The sequence below is a fragment of the Diadema antillarum genome, unplaced genomic scaffold (genome assembly GCF_040938485.1).
Source record: "Diadema antillarum isolate AM-2024a unplaced genomic scaffold, OU_Dant_1.0 seq00001708_RagTag, whole genome shotgun sequence".
NCBI lineage: Eukaryota > Metazoa > Echinodermata > Echinoidea > Diadematoida > Diadematidae > Diadema > Diadema antillarum.
In genome coordinates, this window is record NW_027272398.1 from 152,120 (window position 1) to 169,069 (window position 16,950).

General features: G+C 39.5%; 1 protein-coding gene across 1 annotated transcript; it reads left to right on the top strand.

Moving 5' to 3' along the window:
* The first annotated feature begins 20 nt into the window (after positions 1-20).
* On the top strand, positions 21-16,007 carry LOC139711824 (large ribosomal subunit protein bL27m-like). The gene is made up of 4 exons (XM_071623674.1): positions 21-119; positions 2,678-2,815; positions 14,667-14,737; positions 15,579-16,007. The coding sequence occupies exons 1-4, from the start codon at positions 65-67 to the stop codon at positions 15,780-15,782; spliced, it is 468 nt and encodes a 155-aa protein (XP_071479775.1). The 5' UTR covers positions 21-64; the 3' UTR covers positions 15,783-16,007.
* The last annotated feature ends 943 nt before the right edge of the window (positions 16,008-16,950 follow it).

Consider the following 16,950-nt stretch of genomic DNA (forward strand, 5'->3'; position numbering starts at 1 on the left):
ATGGTACGAGTGCACGATAACGAGTGAGTGCAGCTATCAGAAGGCAGTTTACCAAAAGTTGACGATGATTTCACCCAGTTTATCCTCGTTTCTTCCTTCTCTTAAGGGACCAGCAATATGTAAGTACTGTTGCAAACTTTGACACAACCAACTGGAAAATTAGATGGACATTCGGCAATTTCTGTGACAATGTTAGAAACCGGTACCAAGCTCTTTTCTTGCAGCGATAGTCCCACACATCAATTTATGTGTCGGAAATGATAAATGAATAGAGTCTACACGCGCTCTCGAGCCCCCCGGAGACCCGCCGCTCTGCGCCGGGGTCCTGGCGGCTACTTCGCAGTTTCGTTAAAGTGAGAATCACGAACAACTCCCTATTGCCACATACAGAGACTCCAACTCTCCCGTTTTCGACGGGAGATCTCCCGCCGAAAGCCCATTTTCGCAAAATCTCCCGTTCTCCCGTTTGAGATTTGATTTCTCCCGCCCTGGCTCTGTGTCTCCCGGTGGAAAGGATTTCTCACTTATTGCTATCAGATGTTGAAAAAATAAGCCTTAGATATCACCAAAGACCATCTAGAACCCTAGGAACTTCGTGCTTTGCACACATCAGCTTGGAGTCTCCCGTTTGCTAGGGGTTTCGGGCGGGAGAATCTCCAGATCAGAAGGTGCCTGGGGTTGGAGTCTCTCACTCTGCACATATACGGCAACTTCACAAAGAAACTATGGCTAAATTTCCATCATAAACACAGTGACAATATAAAATGAAATATACACTACCCCATTGCCTTGGTTCTTCTCACCAATTTATCTGGAAACTACATAATTTTCCACATTTTTTAGGAGTAAGCGGCCTGCCCTAGTGGAGAGCTTTGCTGCTATTTTGAACATGTATATCCATTAGTAGGCATTTACGCATGCGTGAACAATGATGTCAACGTTACGGACGCTCAAGGATATGAATAATGCATCATCGCACGGTGAATATGCATCATGTAGCGAGCAATACAGCTGTCAATGCACTGCACTGAATGCATGCTGTGCGCATGTGCAAGTGATTGTGAGTTTTAGTGAGCATCGGTGAGCTGAAGATATTTGCCTTATAAGACAGCATTTTCTGCATCATAAGCAATGAAATGCATCAAACTGTCGCCGATGTGAATCATTTAGGTTTAATCGACCCATGTAAGTATTCCTAGTAGTTTTTGTTGAAAAATTAAGGAAATATAGCGCCGGAATGGCACCCGTTTTGCACAACATTAAAATCTTAATGCGAAAACTGCGCAGCCCCAACGCTGCACGTTGGGGCTGGTCGCAGTTACACGCTCTCTAACCCAGGCCCGGGGCACCGGGCGCTCCTTGTACACAGTTAATATTCATACTGTGGGAGCGCCCCGAGTTGAAAGAGTGCTGTCACTGAACGTTGGAAGACAAACCCAAATTTTAGCGACTCCATTGATTAGTATAAGTAAGGTATTTTACCAGCAAAAGGTTAATTTACTTTTTAATTTAGGGCCTACATAACCACATAAATTTTAAGTTAAGTTTAAGTTAAGTCTCTTACTATCTAATTCATACTTGCCGTTTACTTGCACACTTTGAAACTGATCCTACGGTCTTGAAAAGACGTTTTTCTATGAGTCTATCTCTGTTCTCCCTGTTCCTCCCTTCATTTTTCGAAACAACAGAACAACCTTTGCGAACACACAAACATAGCGCATTGGCGATATGAATATGTATGAACGGCACAATGTTTTTTGCCTTTGGACAAGGCCCTTTCGCTCTCACACTGTCGCGCTCTGCTGGGATATCGCTTCTTCATTCGCGCAGAAAGCAACGCAATACAGCAAGAAGGCCTTGTGAAAGGGCTACATACATTGCACTCTGGTTAGCGCATGCGCAAAGGTTTCAAATCCGTCGAACGGAGCAGTGCAGTGCAGTTGTCATTCTCACAGATTCCTCTTGACCGAATCATTTAAAGTCTTTTAATTCCGAGTGCTTTTAATACTTCATCAGCAAAGTGATGTCAGCTCATCCTTATTTTCTTACACAATAATGTGTGTGGGACAATTGTCTTAATTGCTTGAAAGCCAAGATTTTGAGTAGTTTCCAGCCATTGTGTCGAACAAGGTACAGTGTACAACTGCACTATTGTATTGACGCTGTGATGATGAGACGAGAAATGCTTTCATACAGCACTTCGACAGTGATATTGAGCGATGCTCAGTGAATTTTGAAATCAATAAAAAGATAAAAGATACTGGAAGATTGCTGTGTAGCAGCAGTCAGGCTTCCAGGTCTATCCTCTTCTGACTAATCTCTATCATCAGCCCACTTATTGGTGGGTGGTTTCTTGTCCAGTTCAAAAAAAGGCAAGGCAAGGTAGACAGGCTGTTTGTGATTACTGCTCATCACAGGTCAGAGTTGACTATTGGGAATAGGGGGACTTTATAACACTGTCAAACTTCATGTAAGATTACCAGCTAGTGATTGTCGGAGTTGAGGATTAAGCATTTGCTATGAGAAAATAAACTTCATTATATTCAGATTTGGGGATGGTTCATTGGGATCAGAGCCATTACATTTCTTGAAAATAGGACATTATAGTGACACTTTTTTATATATTGAGTCATACATAGTACTTTTTATAATCCAGTATGGTGTCTTAAATCTTCAGATTCGTCAAGATACTTGAATCCATGTGTCCTAACAGTCAACAGCTGCATCCGATGGGCATCAAAGAAGGCAAGCAGCTCAAAAAGAAATACTGGCGGGAAGAGCCCAGGGAAGAGACTTGGACCTAAAAAACAAGATGGTGAGCATCTGACCCTCTTTCATTTTCAGACACAGAAGAGAAAAAGTTGTGGTTCCAGAGATGATGATAATGTCATCATGACTGCAGCAGCTATCCACAGTCACTTTTCTGAAGGTGCAATATTAGAAGCACTCACATGCGAGTTTTTCCAAATCCCATCATTAGAGGATGATGATGATGGTGTCATTTCTAACGACAGTAACATGACATTTGCTCCTGTGGTAGGTGCTCCGGTCTTATTTTGTCCAAGGACATGGAGTGAGGGTTTTAGGGTTAGGGTTGTGATCTAAGGGTTTTAGGTTTAGCTTGATGTTAGGATTAGGATTAGGGTTAGGGTTATGTTTGTTGGTAGAATTTATGTTTGGCTTAGCGTGCAGATATTTCATGGGAGCAATTGTTGCAGGAGCAAATGTCGTGGGGTCTCTGTCGAACAGAAAATTTACTGAGTCATGAAAGTACGAATGAATTCCATTTATTGTGAAGGATGTATATGCGAGGCATCTACCAATCACCTAATGTAAAGAACAAATTACCAATGTTTGTGAAAAAGCAGTGCTTACAGTACGCGCAATAGAAAACGCCCGACGAAAGTGCGTCCAAATTTCGTCCCAACGCTTTTTTCGTTGTTGATTTCGTCGGGGACGTTTTCAACGCTTTTTGCGTCCAGACTTCATGGACGGATTTTGGACGAATTCAACGAATTCAACGAAATCCCCGAACGCTTTTCCGAAGCTGTGGACGCTTTCAACGCTTTCTACGCTTTCTACGCTTTCAACCCTTTCAACGCTTTCAACCCTCTGTACACATCACACACACAGCTACAGTGAATACAAAGTTAGCTCGAATCGCTAGCTCTCCCTTCGTTGAAGTTGTCTAGGTTTCCCGTCCATTTCTCTCATTTTCTCTCTTTTGCTTTCGTATCATTGTATCCCTTTCTTTTCAGAGTACAATCATACTTCTGAGAGTTTAGTTTTCTCATTTTTATTAAGTGATTACCCTGTTTGCAACAATTTGGGGTGAGTTTTTGTTCGAGTGTTTGTTGAGTTTTTCGATTGAACGATTTGTCGATTATCTTCGTGTGTGCGAGGACATCGTACCCACTCGTTTGTTTCCGTGTAAGTATTTTTACCGTAAAGTGTCTTCATCGTTCGTCTTCACGCATCGGGTTTTCACCTAGTTTTCCTCATCGTAGTTTTCCACATCCATTTTTTTTTCCGGTGCAAGATACTCTGTGTATTTTCTGCTACGGTAAAATGCCATCGTCGATAGTTTTTGTGTATTCATCGTAGTTTTCCACCTCCATTTCATTTTTGTGTGCCAGATGTGTAGCTAGGTCTGCGATGTCTGAATCGTTTACAGGTTTGTTTTGAGAGGGATTTTGAGGGTTTCGCGGTGGATGAGATTGACTGGAATGATAGTGATAATAATAATGATTCTACTATCTAGTGGTGTTGATATACGAGCTCTTTTGATGATGCAATTTATTTCGTGTGACCGACCATCATGACGTTGGCGATGACGAGTACGAAACGAGTAGCCTACACATGTACAATGTAGGCCTGTAAGACGAGAGTGACACTGACGACATGGCCTGGCCCTGGGGGCGGTTTTAGTGTTGGCTGGCTCGATCGTGCACTGGAGTGGTCTAGAGACCTGCATTTTATTTTTTCATTTAATTGTATCCTTTTGCCTTTTTCACTCTGGTTTACTGCTACAAAAATTTATGTCTCTGAAGAAACTCAACCAGAAGTTAGACAATATGTTTGCACATCAAGCCCAAGTCTGTCAATTGCGATGAGATAGGTGGTCGATGTACCTCGTAGATAAGAGGATCACGCCTGATCCTCATGTTCCTACTCCTTTTTAACTCGAAATCCCATTTTCTTTGCTCATTTTTCCACTGATAAATTATTTAGAACTGTACTGCATTTCTGATGAATTGCTTTTGTGTTATATCAAGAGCCTGCTGAGTAGGTGTTTCATTCTATCCTTTCAATTATCTTTCTATCACTTTCTTCTTTGACCCTGGATGGAAAAGAAAAACCCTATCTTGCCATGTAAAGACAGAACACATACCATCATGAAATATCATGACATTACTAAAGTAATAAAAGAAATAGGTAAGCGATGAAAATTCTTGTTTGTAAAATCATAAATCAAAGGTGATTTCATATGAACCAGCTCTGTGAAACGTATTTAATTTGCCTATTGATACTTGCTTTGCAAGTATACGTTTTCTCTCCCATGGACTTTGTGTCCCCCTTTTTTTATGTGCTTTAATGATTATTATTCTAGTTTGTTTTGTCAATATCATCATTATTGCTGTATTATTATTACCATACTTTGATATGGTTAATTGCATTTGTTGATTGACTCTCACTTTCATTTCGTTGCCTCCTCTTGGTACTTGTGCAGATCCTTTCTAGGGCTTGCTGTTTGCTCACCCCCCCCCCCCCCTTTGCTGTTGCTATTTCACTCTTTACCTTTCTTTATCTCTCTGTTGTTCCTTATCTTGTTTGATGTTGCCTCCATATTCATCCTTTTCCTTCAATGGTTGCCCCCTGGCCCTCACGACTATTACTAACCTTCCCCTGCCTTTTGTCTGTCCATCCTCCTGCTCTAATCCCCCTCCCTTTACCTGTTGGGCTCCTTGCCCATGACATCCTACCCTCTCCTTTTGTTTTCTTTGTTTCGTGTCCCTTGCCTGTTCCTGACTGTTCTTGTTGTGTGAAGTCGCTTTACATGTATGTGGTTGCTTTTTCTGCCTATTTGCCATTTTGCTTCTGACGAAGATTCTGCTATGATCGAAAGCTTAGGTCCCTTTTGACTCTATCCTAAAAACATTCATGTACACTCCCAAAACTTGCTGGGCTGTAGTAATGAAAACTTCATTATCTAGCATGGGAGGGGGAATGCTTTCATTTTCTCAAGAGAGCATTTGTGTGACAGAATGCAAAACTTGATTGAGTGTTGCCAAGTTGTTTTCAAGCTTCTTCATTTTATTTGATCTTAAGCATAATCACTTTCGTAAGTACATGTACAGTATTACGATTTCTTCTCCCCTGACTGTAATCGGAAAGTTCGCCATAACGATGATCGCTAATGTGTTTGGATGGATGTGCCGATATGGGAAACACGTGGTTCAAAGGAATGCACCATGTGCTACTGCAAGTTTAATGGATCGAATGCGCCATAGGCTTAGTTACGGTAAACAGTTTACGTTCGATGCGAATGATTATTACGTCTTTCAGGATCGAGGAATAATACACACAAAACATGCAAACAAACATATCCACGAACGAGTGTTGATAACCAAAATTCATATAATGAAAAGTAATAGGCAGTTTTGATGAGCGTGAAATTAATTGTCATGATTTTGCTGTTTAATCGGGTGGTGGCTGCATCACATAGGACATCGCAGTGAATTTGTCTAGGCATATGAGACATTTCATATATTTCTGTGATTGCATTTTTGAGTGATTAATCAATTCCTTTTAACAGTTCGGGAACATATAAATGCATTGTACTTAGATCAAGTACACAATAATCGACGGTTCGATGTATGCGCCTAAAGAAAGGCGAAAGAATCAGAACATCTTTGCAATGATTCCTTTAACTCAACTCACCAGCGAGTTCTTCGATCGATATTAGACCAGTGCGCGCATTCTTTCGTCTGGCACCTGGGGTCTGGCACGCACCTGGTTTTGTGGAAATTTCCACAAAGGGAGAGGGTGGGGTTTTTCCAATCCCAAGAGACCGCATTGTACAAGAAGACAATCTCGTCGCTTCTATTATTTTCCGTCACTTGTGTTTCCCCCTTATTCTTTGCTAATAATGAACATTTAGGTTGAACTTGATGATGGTTGTTCACACGTGGTTCCTTTTGTTGTGAGGTGTAGGTATTTTCTTTTTTATCATTCTTGGGAGGGGAAAGAAGAGTAAAAGAGGGAAAACTCATTTAAATAAACGAAGGGCACGTACGCTCAGCATCCACAGCAAGCCGTCTTTTACATCAGCATCGTTGATTATCATCACCATCATCAGGCATCACTCCGATAATTTTGTCCTTTTCTTATAAACATTTAGAAAAACGATCACCATCACTCGAGATAAACACGTAGCAGTGGCAGATCCAGAGGGGGCGCATGAGGCGCACGCCCCCTTTATTTATCGTTAAAAGAAAAGAAAAAAAAAAAAAGAAGTGAAACCCGGAAGTGGCATCAGAAATATTACAGAATTCCTGGATCCGCCCCTGCCTGTACGAAAATAAATGACAACAAACAAAGTATCAACAACCTCCCCGACAACTACATAAACATTACCACAGAGCACACCGAAGCGGCTGGGATCAAACACCCTTCGAAATACTGCAGCAAAGCGGGAAATCGCCGTGACTAAAATGCATATGTACACAGTGCGAGGCAATTGAAAGAATTACCTTTAAATATTTCAGAATATAAAGGGAACAAATTAAGTGATATGAAACGAAAGAAATCGTATACCAAACGAGAGGTATGAGAAACGACCTCCAATATTATAGGCCCTTAGCCGCAGCTATCAACAAACATGAGTAGGCACACGGAATATGCGTGTTTGGGATTCCTCCCTTCTATATTTCTTTCCTGAACTACTAGTATTCCCAATGCCCGAATAAAATAATGACTAGTTTGTTACTCTGATTTCTTCTTCTGAGGTAAGGAAGTTCGTTCATCCGAAAACGAAAGGATTGACACTCCGAAAGTTTGCTAATCGGACAATGCCCCCCCCCCCCAAAAAAAAAAAAACAGCCCACAAAATGCTCGTTAATCAAATTATTGGTTAATAATAGTGAAAGACGATAATAATGATAATAATAATAATAATAATAATAATAATATAACAAAAGACAGAAATAAAACAATATATGGCCCTATAGCAATTACCCGCAGCATGATTACATTTTCGAATCAACAAACATGGATAGGCACAAGGAATATGCGTGTTTCGGATTCGAAATAACGCCGTAACCATCGGAATAGCGCACCCGTTTTCTTTTTAGGAATAATGAACACCAAGGAAATGAATAAATTATTTCAAACTATAAGAATCCAACGTAATTCTTGCCTTAATGATTTTCCTCCCTTCTATATTTCTTTCCTGAACTATTCCCAATGCCCGAATAAAATAATGACTAGTTTGTTACTCTGAAAGTGGTGTTGTGAGTAAAGGAAGTTCGTTTACCCGAAAACGAAAGGATTGACACTCCGAAGGTTTGCTAATCGAACAATGACAAAAAAAAAAAGTAATAGATTTTATTTTCACACTAGGTACGAACGTCTGCAAGGTGTAGGGAATTTGCGTGTTACGGAACATTTTATCAGTTTCGCATCAGCGAACTTTACGTGGGTACTACAAAATGCCTCCCCCCTAAAAAAAAAAAAAAAAAAAAAAAAAAAAAAAAAAAAGGTATTACACCAACACTTGAGCATAACAACAAACAAGAAAGCTAACAAACAAATAAACAACTTAAGATTTAATCTCATTTAGCTGCTTTGAATATTTCACGTTCCGTCTGTATATTATACTTCTTTTCAGAATTATCTCTCGCTTCCCGCTTCACAACTAGGAAATAAACGATGTCATACTACAAGTATATAAGAATTAAACTTATTGTCTTGCTCTAATATAGAATTCATTATTCCAGAAGTTCGTTTATCCGTGAATACAAAAGGCTCGATACTACAGTACTACGAAGGTTTGCTTATCCGACAATAACGCACCTACCCAATCACAAACATTCGTGCATTTTCGGATTATGAATCATAATATAATTTGACTATCACATTTACGAACATCTATATTTCGTGTAGGGAAGTCGCGTGTATCTGAGCGTTTCATTTTCGTACTAACGAACCTTATGGGTGCATGGGTACAACGAACATGACCCTCACCCCCCCCCCCCAAAAAAAAAAAAGAAAGAAAGAAAGAAAGAAAGAAAGAAAGAGCTTAGTCAAACTAAGAATCAGTCAGAATTAGTCGCTTTGAAAATTCCACGTACCGTCTGAATTATCTCTGTCCAATAAAGAAATAAACGATATGAAACTAAGAATTAAACTTATTGTCTTGTTTGAAATATTTTTTTTTGCTTTTCTGATTCAATAAAAAAACGGGCAATGTAAGGCCAAGTAAAAAAAGAAAGTAGTTTCTCGTCCGGGTTTTTTGAGCAAGGCGATGAGGGAGGTCCTTACTATTTGATATCTTACTATTTTTTCGAGGATTGTCAAAATGAAAGTAATATGTGTTTATGTGTGATATAAACCCACGTTATTTTGAGTGATGCACAATTTAATACCAAATCTGCGTATATTGCTGTTTATGCATGACAAGTATACCAATTTAACTACACTGTGACTGTATTCATTCAGTCATATCAAGGGTATGAAAAAAAAAAACACGTTTTTTTAACATACTGTATACACATTTATACATCACTCTTGTTGAACCTATGAATCCAACCATTATCTCTGGAAATGCATAGCCATAGCATTATTTTTGCCTTTCAACACAACACAAACTCACTGAGTTAGATCTTTTCTCATATGAAAACTTATTCGCTCAAGGATTTAAAATGCCGCAGACAGTACTGCCAATTGTCAACCCTGTGAAACAACCACCTGATTTCCTTTTTACTGAAAGACAGAATACGAACCAGTTGAATACTAAAGCCGTTCGTTGTGCACATGAGCGCTTGAGATCGGTTCTCTCCATCACTCCACGATTTTTTCCAGCTCCAGAACGCATGCTATGCTGGCTGGTTGGTCTCCTCTACTACAGGGAAACCCCGTTATAACGAGTTCGGTTATAACGAGGAACTGCTTATAACGAGGTGATCGCGTCGGTCCCGTTTTCCTTTGCGTGTAATGGCAGAACGAATCGGTTATAACGTGTTCGGTTATAACGAGATTCCGGTTATAACGAGGACAATTTCGGTAAATCATGATAAAGAAAAACATAAGCAATTTGATCGGATATAACGAGGTTCCATTTCTTGACCAAATTGCCGCTTTCAAACACGCGACAAATGAAACATTGGAAACCGAAATCTCGCTATCCACGTCTTTTCCCGTTTTGCAGAGAACCGTTTCTTCCATGTTTTCTTCTTAATCACGCGATAAGCAGGAACACCTTCCGATGTTCCTACTAATTATTAAACATAATCATTCGATTTTCTTTTTCGCGAGAAACGCGTGCGTGATATGAGGTCAGACCACAGCGCAACTAGAAAAAAATAGATAACGCATTCAAAAACTTTTCATGTAGCGACAATAAAATTTGACCAAAAATGGACAATTGGAATGCGTGTGCAACTCATCATTATATTCTTTCCAATTTTAGTTCCGACTTCCAGTTCTTTTGCTGGTTTTGAGCAAATATGAGTTTGGATGATTAAAGCCGAAATAATAAAATCATCGCCCCGATCCCGCCGGGTGACAGTAGCGTTAAAATAGTTGAGTAACGCATTTTAACCTATACTTTAATCGGTGTTCAGAAAAAGAAGCAAACGCATTTATTAGTTTTAACAGATCTGGATTTGTTCATTATCATTTAACAAATGATGATTTCAATATGAGTGTGTATGATCAAAGCAGAAATAATTAGTGAAATCATCGCGATCCTGCCAGGTGACAGTAGAGTAAAAATAGTTGAATAACGCATGTTGACCTACTTCATCGGTGCTCGGAAAAAGAAACAAACGCATGTATTAGTTTGAATAGATCTGGATGTGTTCATTATCATTTAACGAATGATAATTTAAATATGAGTGTGTATCATTAAAGCCGAAATAATGAATGAAATCATCGCGATCTCGCCGGGTGACAGTAGCGTAAAAATTGTTGAATAACGCATGTTAACCTACTTAATCGGTGCTCGGAAATAGAAACAAACGCATTCAACAGTTCGAGAACGGATGTACAAAACGCGAAGAGATTTTCGGAAGAAAATAAAGAACGCATTTTTAATCCCTTCGAGCGCAACGATCATACATTGTATAAAATTACAGCCAAATGATTCATGAAATTATCGAATTCCCGCTGGGCACCAACAGCGTAAAATACCTCGCAAGTTAGCGGTAAACAACGCACGTATGTTACTCTGAAATCATTGCGATCTCGCCAGGTGACAGTAGCGTTAAAAAAGTTGAATGACGCATGTTAACCTAAATCAGAAAAAGAAACAAACGCATTTATTAGTTTGAATAGATCTGGTACATATTTGCGTAAACAGGATGACAACCTCCCACATTCAATCCTGTCACATATTTTCAAGAACGGTCAAACAAAACGCGAAGAGATTTTCGGAAGAAAATAAAGAACGCATTTTTAATCCATTTGGGCTTAACGATCATACATTGTACATGTGTACAAGATTACAGCCGAAATGATTCATGAAATCATCGCCGATTCCCGCTGGGCACCAACAGCGTAAAAATACCTAGCAAGTTAGGTAAACAAGGCCTGTATGTTACTCTACAGTATATATTTGCCCCCATATTTGCGCTTGTGTTTAGGAAAAGCTTAAAAAACAAGAATTACAATAAAGAATTAACTTATCATTTCAACCTCTATTTCTTCGTCTAATTCACAAATAATCTCCCTTTATTCTCTCAATAATAACGCTCAATAATTGTGTAACAACAACGCAAAGGATATGTTTAAGTTTCATGGATGGATATATGACGTCATGCTCATGTTTTTCTTTGTTTTTAATGAGTATGGTTATAACGAGGTACCGGTTATAACGAGGTAATATCGCCGGTCCCACGGATCTCGTAATAACGGGGTTTGTGGTTACATTGCGCAATCAATCTAGCAGCACATGAAGCGGGCAACAGCACGAGAGAAATGTACAGAAGGTGCTCAACGTCCTGTCTACATCACGACGTACCGAGTGCGCTGTACATCACAGCCCAGGGCCCTGTTTCATAAAGCTGTTCGTAAAGTTACGAACAACTTACGAGCGACTGGTGATCAGTTCTGTTGTGCTATACTTATCAGAATTTCCATAATTCAGCACAAGAACTGATCACCAGTCGCTCGTAAGTTGTTCGTAACTTTACGAGCAGCTTTATGAAACACCCCCCAGGGCCGCCGCCCGCCCATCCAACTACAGTTCAACTGCTTTGTGTGTCATTCCTTCTTGCGCATGCCGAGCTCGCAGTGTGAAATGCATGCGTTACAGTGTATTACATACGCACTACAGAAGCTACAGCTGTACTACAGCTAAGTAGAGGACGCAAGGCGTAATTAGAAATCACGATTGGTAGGTGAATAAATTGTTGATTTTTTTTTCGGCGGCCGAAAAAATAGTAAATATCAAAAAAGTCGATGCGGCAACTGAAAATCGATGCGGGCGGGGAGCGGGCTGGGACGAGAATTATGAATTTCTTGGTATTTTCAGCGCCATTTTGAAAATAGTAAATAGTAAAAAAATCGATGCGGCGGCCAAAGTCGATGCGCGCGAGGACGAGAAACTGGTTTCTTTTTTTACTTGGCCTAACGCGCAATTGCTGAAGAAAGAAAATATATTTAATGACCAAATAACGGCGAACAAATCCTTCTAATTTCTTTTTTCCTCTTTTGGGGGGTTAATTTTCTTTCTAATACTCAAATGGATTTTACGTACGCGCAATTTTAGTGAAACCATTTTCTTTTTGGTCGGCATTCTACGATAAGGTTCCTGTGGGTTCCCGCTCGCCAAAATTGCGTGATTTCTCTTAAATACTATGAACCCGAATGATCTCTGATTGGTAATTTAGTCTATTTCATGATCAACAGTTGTTTATTTTCTGCTTGTAAAAAAAACACAAAAACAAAAAAAACAAAACAAAACACCACGTGAACTACTCGTACTAGTACATCGTACATATCTCTGTTTCGTTCAGCCAGTCTCACCTGCCTGGTTCAGCCCACAGAACGTGGTTCAGGCGAGCGAGTCATGCCATAGCAATGGCGACGCACACACGGCGCACTCGCCTTTCCCACCACGTGCACTTTCCCTGGTTAATACGGTTACATGCAGCCAGCAGCATGAAATGTGATGTATCAGGTGACTTACTAAATGCAGTGATAACGGTACCGTACTTACAGTTAGGGTAAGGGAAACTAAAACTTTTACAAATTGCTTCAATGAAAACGGCATCGATATATGTATACATGTTACCATTTTAATATTATCATGTGTATCAGGTGAATTCCACGCCTGTCTACAGTTCTCATTCCGACCGCTGTGCTACTTGCTGAGTCTTGCAGTGTGATTCTTGCCGGCTGGCTAGTGGATGTGGCCACTGTACTACACACACGTGTGTATTCCATGTGCGCCTTGGATCACGGACGCTTCTAACGAAATTTGGACGAAACTGCCGAGCTCCGAACACGCATTTTCCGAACGAGCAACGCATTTGCCGAACGGAATTGAGCGGGCGGTCGTGCGTGAAATGCGTCCACAAAGCGTCCACAAAGCGTCAGAATCGTTGCTACTGGATCGATAACGAAAGTTCGTCCAAATTTCGTCCAGATTTCGTTGCTACTGGATCGATAACGAACTTTCGTTGGAAAACGAAATTGACGGAGGCGTTTCTTATTGCGCGTACTGTATTTACACACTATGCTGCAGCCATTACTTGCGTCAAGTATGTTGTTTGTAAGTTAAAGTATCATGCGATATGTCGCTTGAACCCTCTGTCTGTTCAAAGTCCTTCAAGATGCGTAAGATACGGTCATTTCTTGAGTAGCAGGTTTGAGCTTAATGGTTTCTCTATCAGTTCTAACTCTTCCAAGATGCATAAAGATAGGGATGTTCATTATTGAATAGTGGATTTTAACTTGAAATTTCTTCATGGTATGTCATTCTGATGCAGATATAATCTTCATATTCATTGAAAAAAAATGGGAAAAACACTAGGAGGGGGTGCATTTTATTCAATTCAATTCAATAGTTTATTCATTCCACCATCAAAAAAACAAAAAGGGAACATGATCCAAAGTGGTACAATTTTTCAGTTTGTCTTACATTCGTCTGACAAAGGCATTTTTTTTTCAAATACAATATAAAGTATATGCACAGATGATGTCATAAACAGAAACAATGCACTTTGCCATGGCAACAAAAATAGTAAATAATCATAACGATGGAAAACAGTGTTCCACTAGAAAGCCAAGCTTGTAAGAGGATAATACTACTAGAAATGTTAGCCATCATTTCCATATCATTACAGAATAAGGCCCATTTCCACTTACAAGGGTAACTAATTTTTTAAGAATTTACCTGTCTGCATGATATCTCTTGTGAGATTACCTCTGCCTCTCGCTCAATCAGAATCCCATATTTTGTGAAATGTACACAACTCTGAAAGATTGTAAAATTGAATTCGATCAAAACCCATAATTGTAAATGTTTCTGTTTTCTTATCAGATTTGCTTTTATTGTGGCTGCATGTGCACAAATGCTAGGTACAGTGACAGAGACCTGGGCGCATTTCCTAAAGCATTTTGTCTGATATTTTTTTCCAACAAATTTGCTCTCAACCAATCAGATGCAAGGATTTCAGTAGCTTAAAACAGTTTCTCAAACAAAATATCTGACAAAACGCTTGATGAAATGCCCCCTCGATGGCTATACTGTATCATGATACAGATAAAATATCACTTTAAATCTACCTGGCACGTCACCAATGATGCTACTGCATTAACTTTCAGTTATTTGTTGCTTTTACCATGAAATGACATCTAAATTGTCAGGTTGGCATAATCTCTTCTCTCACAGTAATGATTTCTGGTTATTTACTGTGTACTTTGCTTTCTGCCTGTCACAGGTCATTGGGCCTACGAGAATCAAGTTCTGGTGAAACAGAAGATGTACTTCAGAATCTACCCTGGACAATTTGTGAGTATAAACTTTGTATTGATTCTTTCAATAAATTGAAAGAATATCAGTTTTTCTTATGTGCATTGAGAATGGGTATCTTTGCTGTGCACTGAATGATTATTTCATGTTGATTTTACAAAATGTACCTTTCAATAAAGATTCTAGTTATACTGCTCCCATGTGAAAATTAATATCACCATGATAATTTTTAATTTGCCGTTGCATCCAGGTACTGTACATCCCCCCCCCCCCCCGAGAAATCAAAGTGAATCAATTGGAAAACAAAAATGATAAACTCCGATTTTTGAGGCTCCCTTTTGATGAAATTCTTCAACATTAATTTATTGAAAAATGGTTAAGGGAATATGAAGTTTACTTGCAATGCTCAGGGTATTTTTGTTTTCTTACATGATTTACTTTTTAGTGATTGGATTTATTTTTCACCTTATCTATTTTTCGAGCAGAGCAGCTCAAAACATTTGTGGGTTCTGAAATTCACTCTGCGCAATTGCTTTTTACTTGGGTGTTTTCAACATTTGGTTGATAAATTTGTCATCAAATCTATCTACCAGATGGGTGGGAAGGTTCATTATTCAAGAAATGGTTCAACTCTGCCTTTGGGGAAATATGCTACATGTATGTGTTGTGTATTTCTATTGCTATAAAGCCATTGAAAATCAGACGAATGTGAAGAGAATGTAGTGAATTTGGGAAAATGTCTTATGCAAAAGAGAATGTAGCATGTGTTGACATCAAAAAGTTGAGATTGGTTAAGTGGAAAGAAGTTTTGAAAAAAAAAGTTTTGAAAAGTGCTAGTAGAGTGCTGCAGCTGTACTAACTTCACCATACCTTTCCCTAGGTGAGGACAGGTCGGGACAAGACTCTGGTTGCACAGGTGGCGGGAACGGTTCGCTTCACCAAGGAGAGGTGGCACCCCAAGAAGACCACTCCCTTTGGACAGTCCATAGCCCCAACATTGTCAGACAAGGAGATGGAAAGGACATTTGTTAACATTGTACCGGAGGAAGAGATTGGAAGGTTCAAGCTAGTGGAACAAATATGAGGATTTTTGGAAGGATCTTTTGAAAAATATGAGGACATTATTTTTGAGTACCCAAGGAGGAGGTGAAAAATTGTGACTTGATGGAGCAAATGTGGAGACTACAAGAACAGATTATGATGTGAAGGTATTGTAGTGTCGCTGTGTGCACAGGCGGTAAAATGTCAGGCCTTTTGATAAAGGGACATTTTCAAGGTGCAGTGTACAATCAAGTAAAAGTGAACATACATGCAGTCGTTGAATGCCCGCCTGTTCTTTGTGTACCTCTGTCTCCAGGGCAGCGATAGTACACACTGTGATGTGCAAATGGAAATGTTTTCTTTTTCTCACAAAAGAGAAGAAGACTTGAATAACTTCCCTTTGAAGATTTACAAGTATTTGAAGATAACAGACTGACATCATTTGTCAGTGTGAACATACCGGTATCTAATGATTCTGGGGGTTTGCTTTCTTTCCTTTTGTTTTTGTTTCTGGTTGTTTGTGAAGATGTTGGCCATCGCGGTGAGTTATAAGATGATAGGGGTACAAATAATTGTTTGTCTTCGAGCTGTTATTGTATCTCCTGATGTACAATGTATATAACGGAGGATAGTTTCTATTCAACAGTGTTAAGCTGCTGCCACCGCTGCTACAGCTGCATTGTTACATTTGCGTGGGCGATACTGGCTATGTCTCTTTCCGGACTTTATTCAAATTTGGTTTGGAGGTGTATTATTAAAAACGAATCTATCCAGCTTTAACTTTTTGTGATAGGGCCCTCATGTGTTCAGTCTTTATCTTTATACCAAAAAAAAGGTTCATTTTTTAGCTCACCTGAGCCAAAGCCTCACATTTTAAGTTGCTGACATGTATACACTAAACTAGCTGCACCTTTGGGCTTTTAACTCTTAAGCCCCCAAAACAACCTGTATGATACACTCCATTTCATGCTACTTTGTAGTTGTCATGATTATTAAGAAATGAGGGTATACCCCCACTTTTATTGAAGTATGGTAACAAGTCTTCTCAAAGTTGGACTGCTCATATATTGATTGTCATTTTGTCTCTGCTTCGAGAATAGTTGTATGAACTATATACACAAGTATTAAAGGCAGAAACCAATCATTTGGAGAATAGTTGTGTGCCTGTGTGCATTTCTTTTGTATGGATAGCAGGTTAATATGCCTTTAGA

Bases quoted from the DNA above. Each gene is read 5' to 3' on its own strand.
- LOC139711824 (XM_071623674.1), top strand. From the start codon at position 65: ATGATTTCACCCAGTTTATCCTCGTTTCTTCCTTCTCTTAAGGGACCA. The intron at 2,816-14,666 runs GTGAGCATCTGA...TGCCTGTCACAG, and splicing joins TGGACCTAAAAAACAAGATG to GTCATTGGGCCTACGAGAAT. The intron at 14,738-15,578 runs GTGAGTATAAAC...ACCTTTCCCTAG, and splicing joins GAATCTACCCTGGACAATTT to GTGAGGACAGGTCGGGACAA.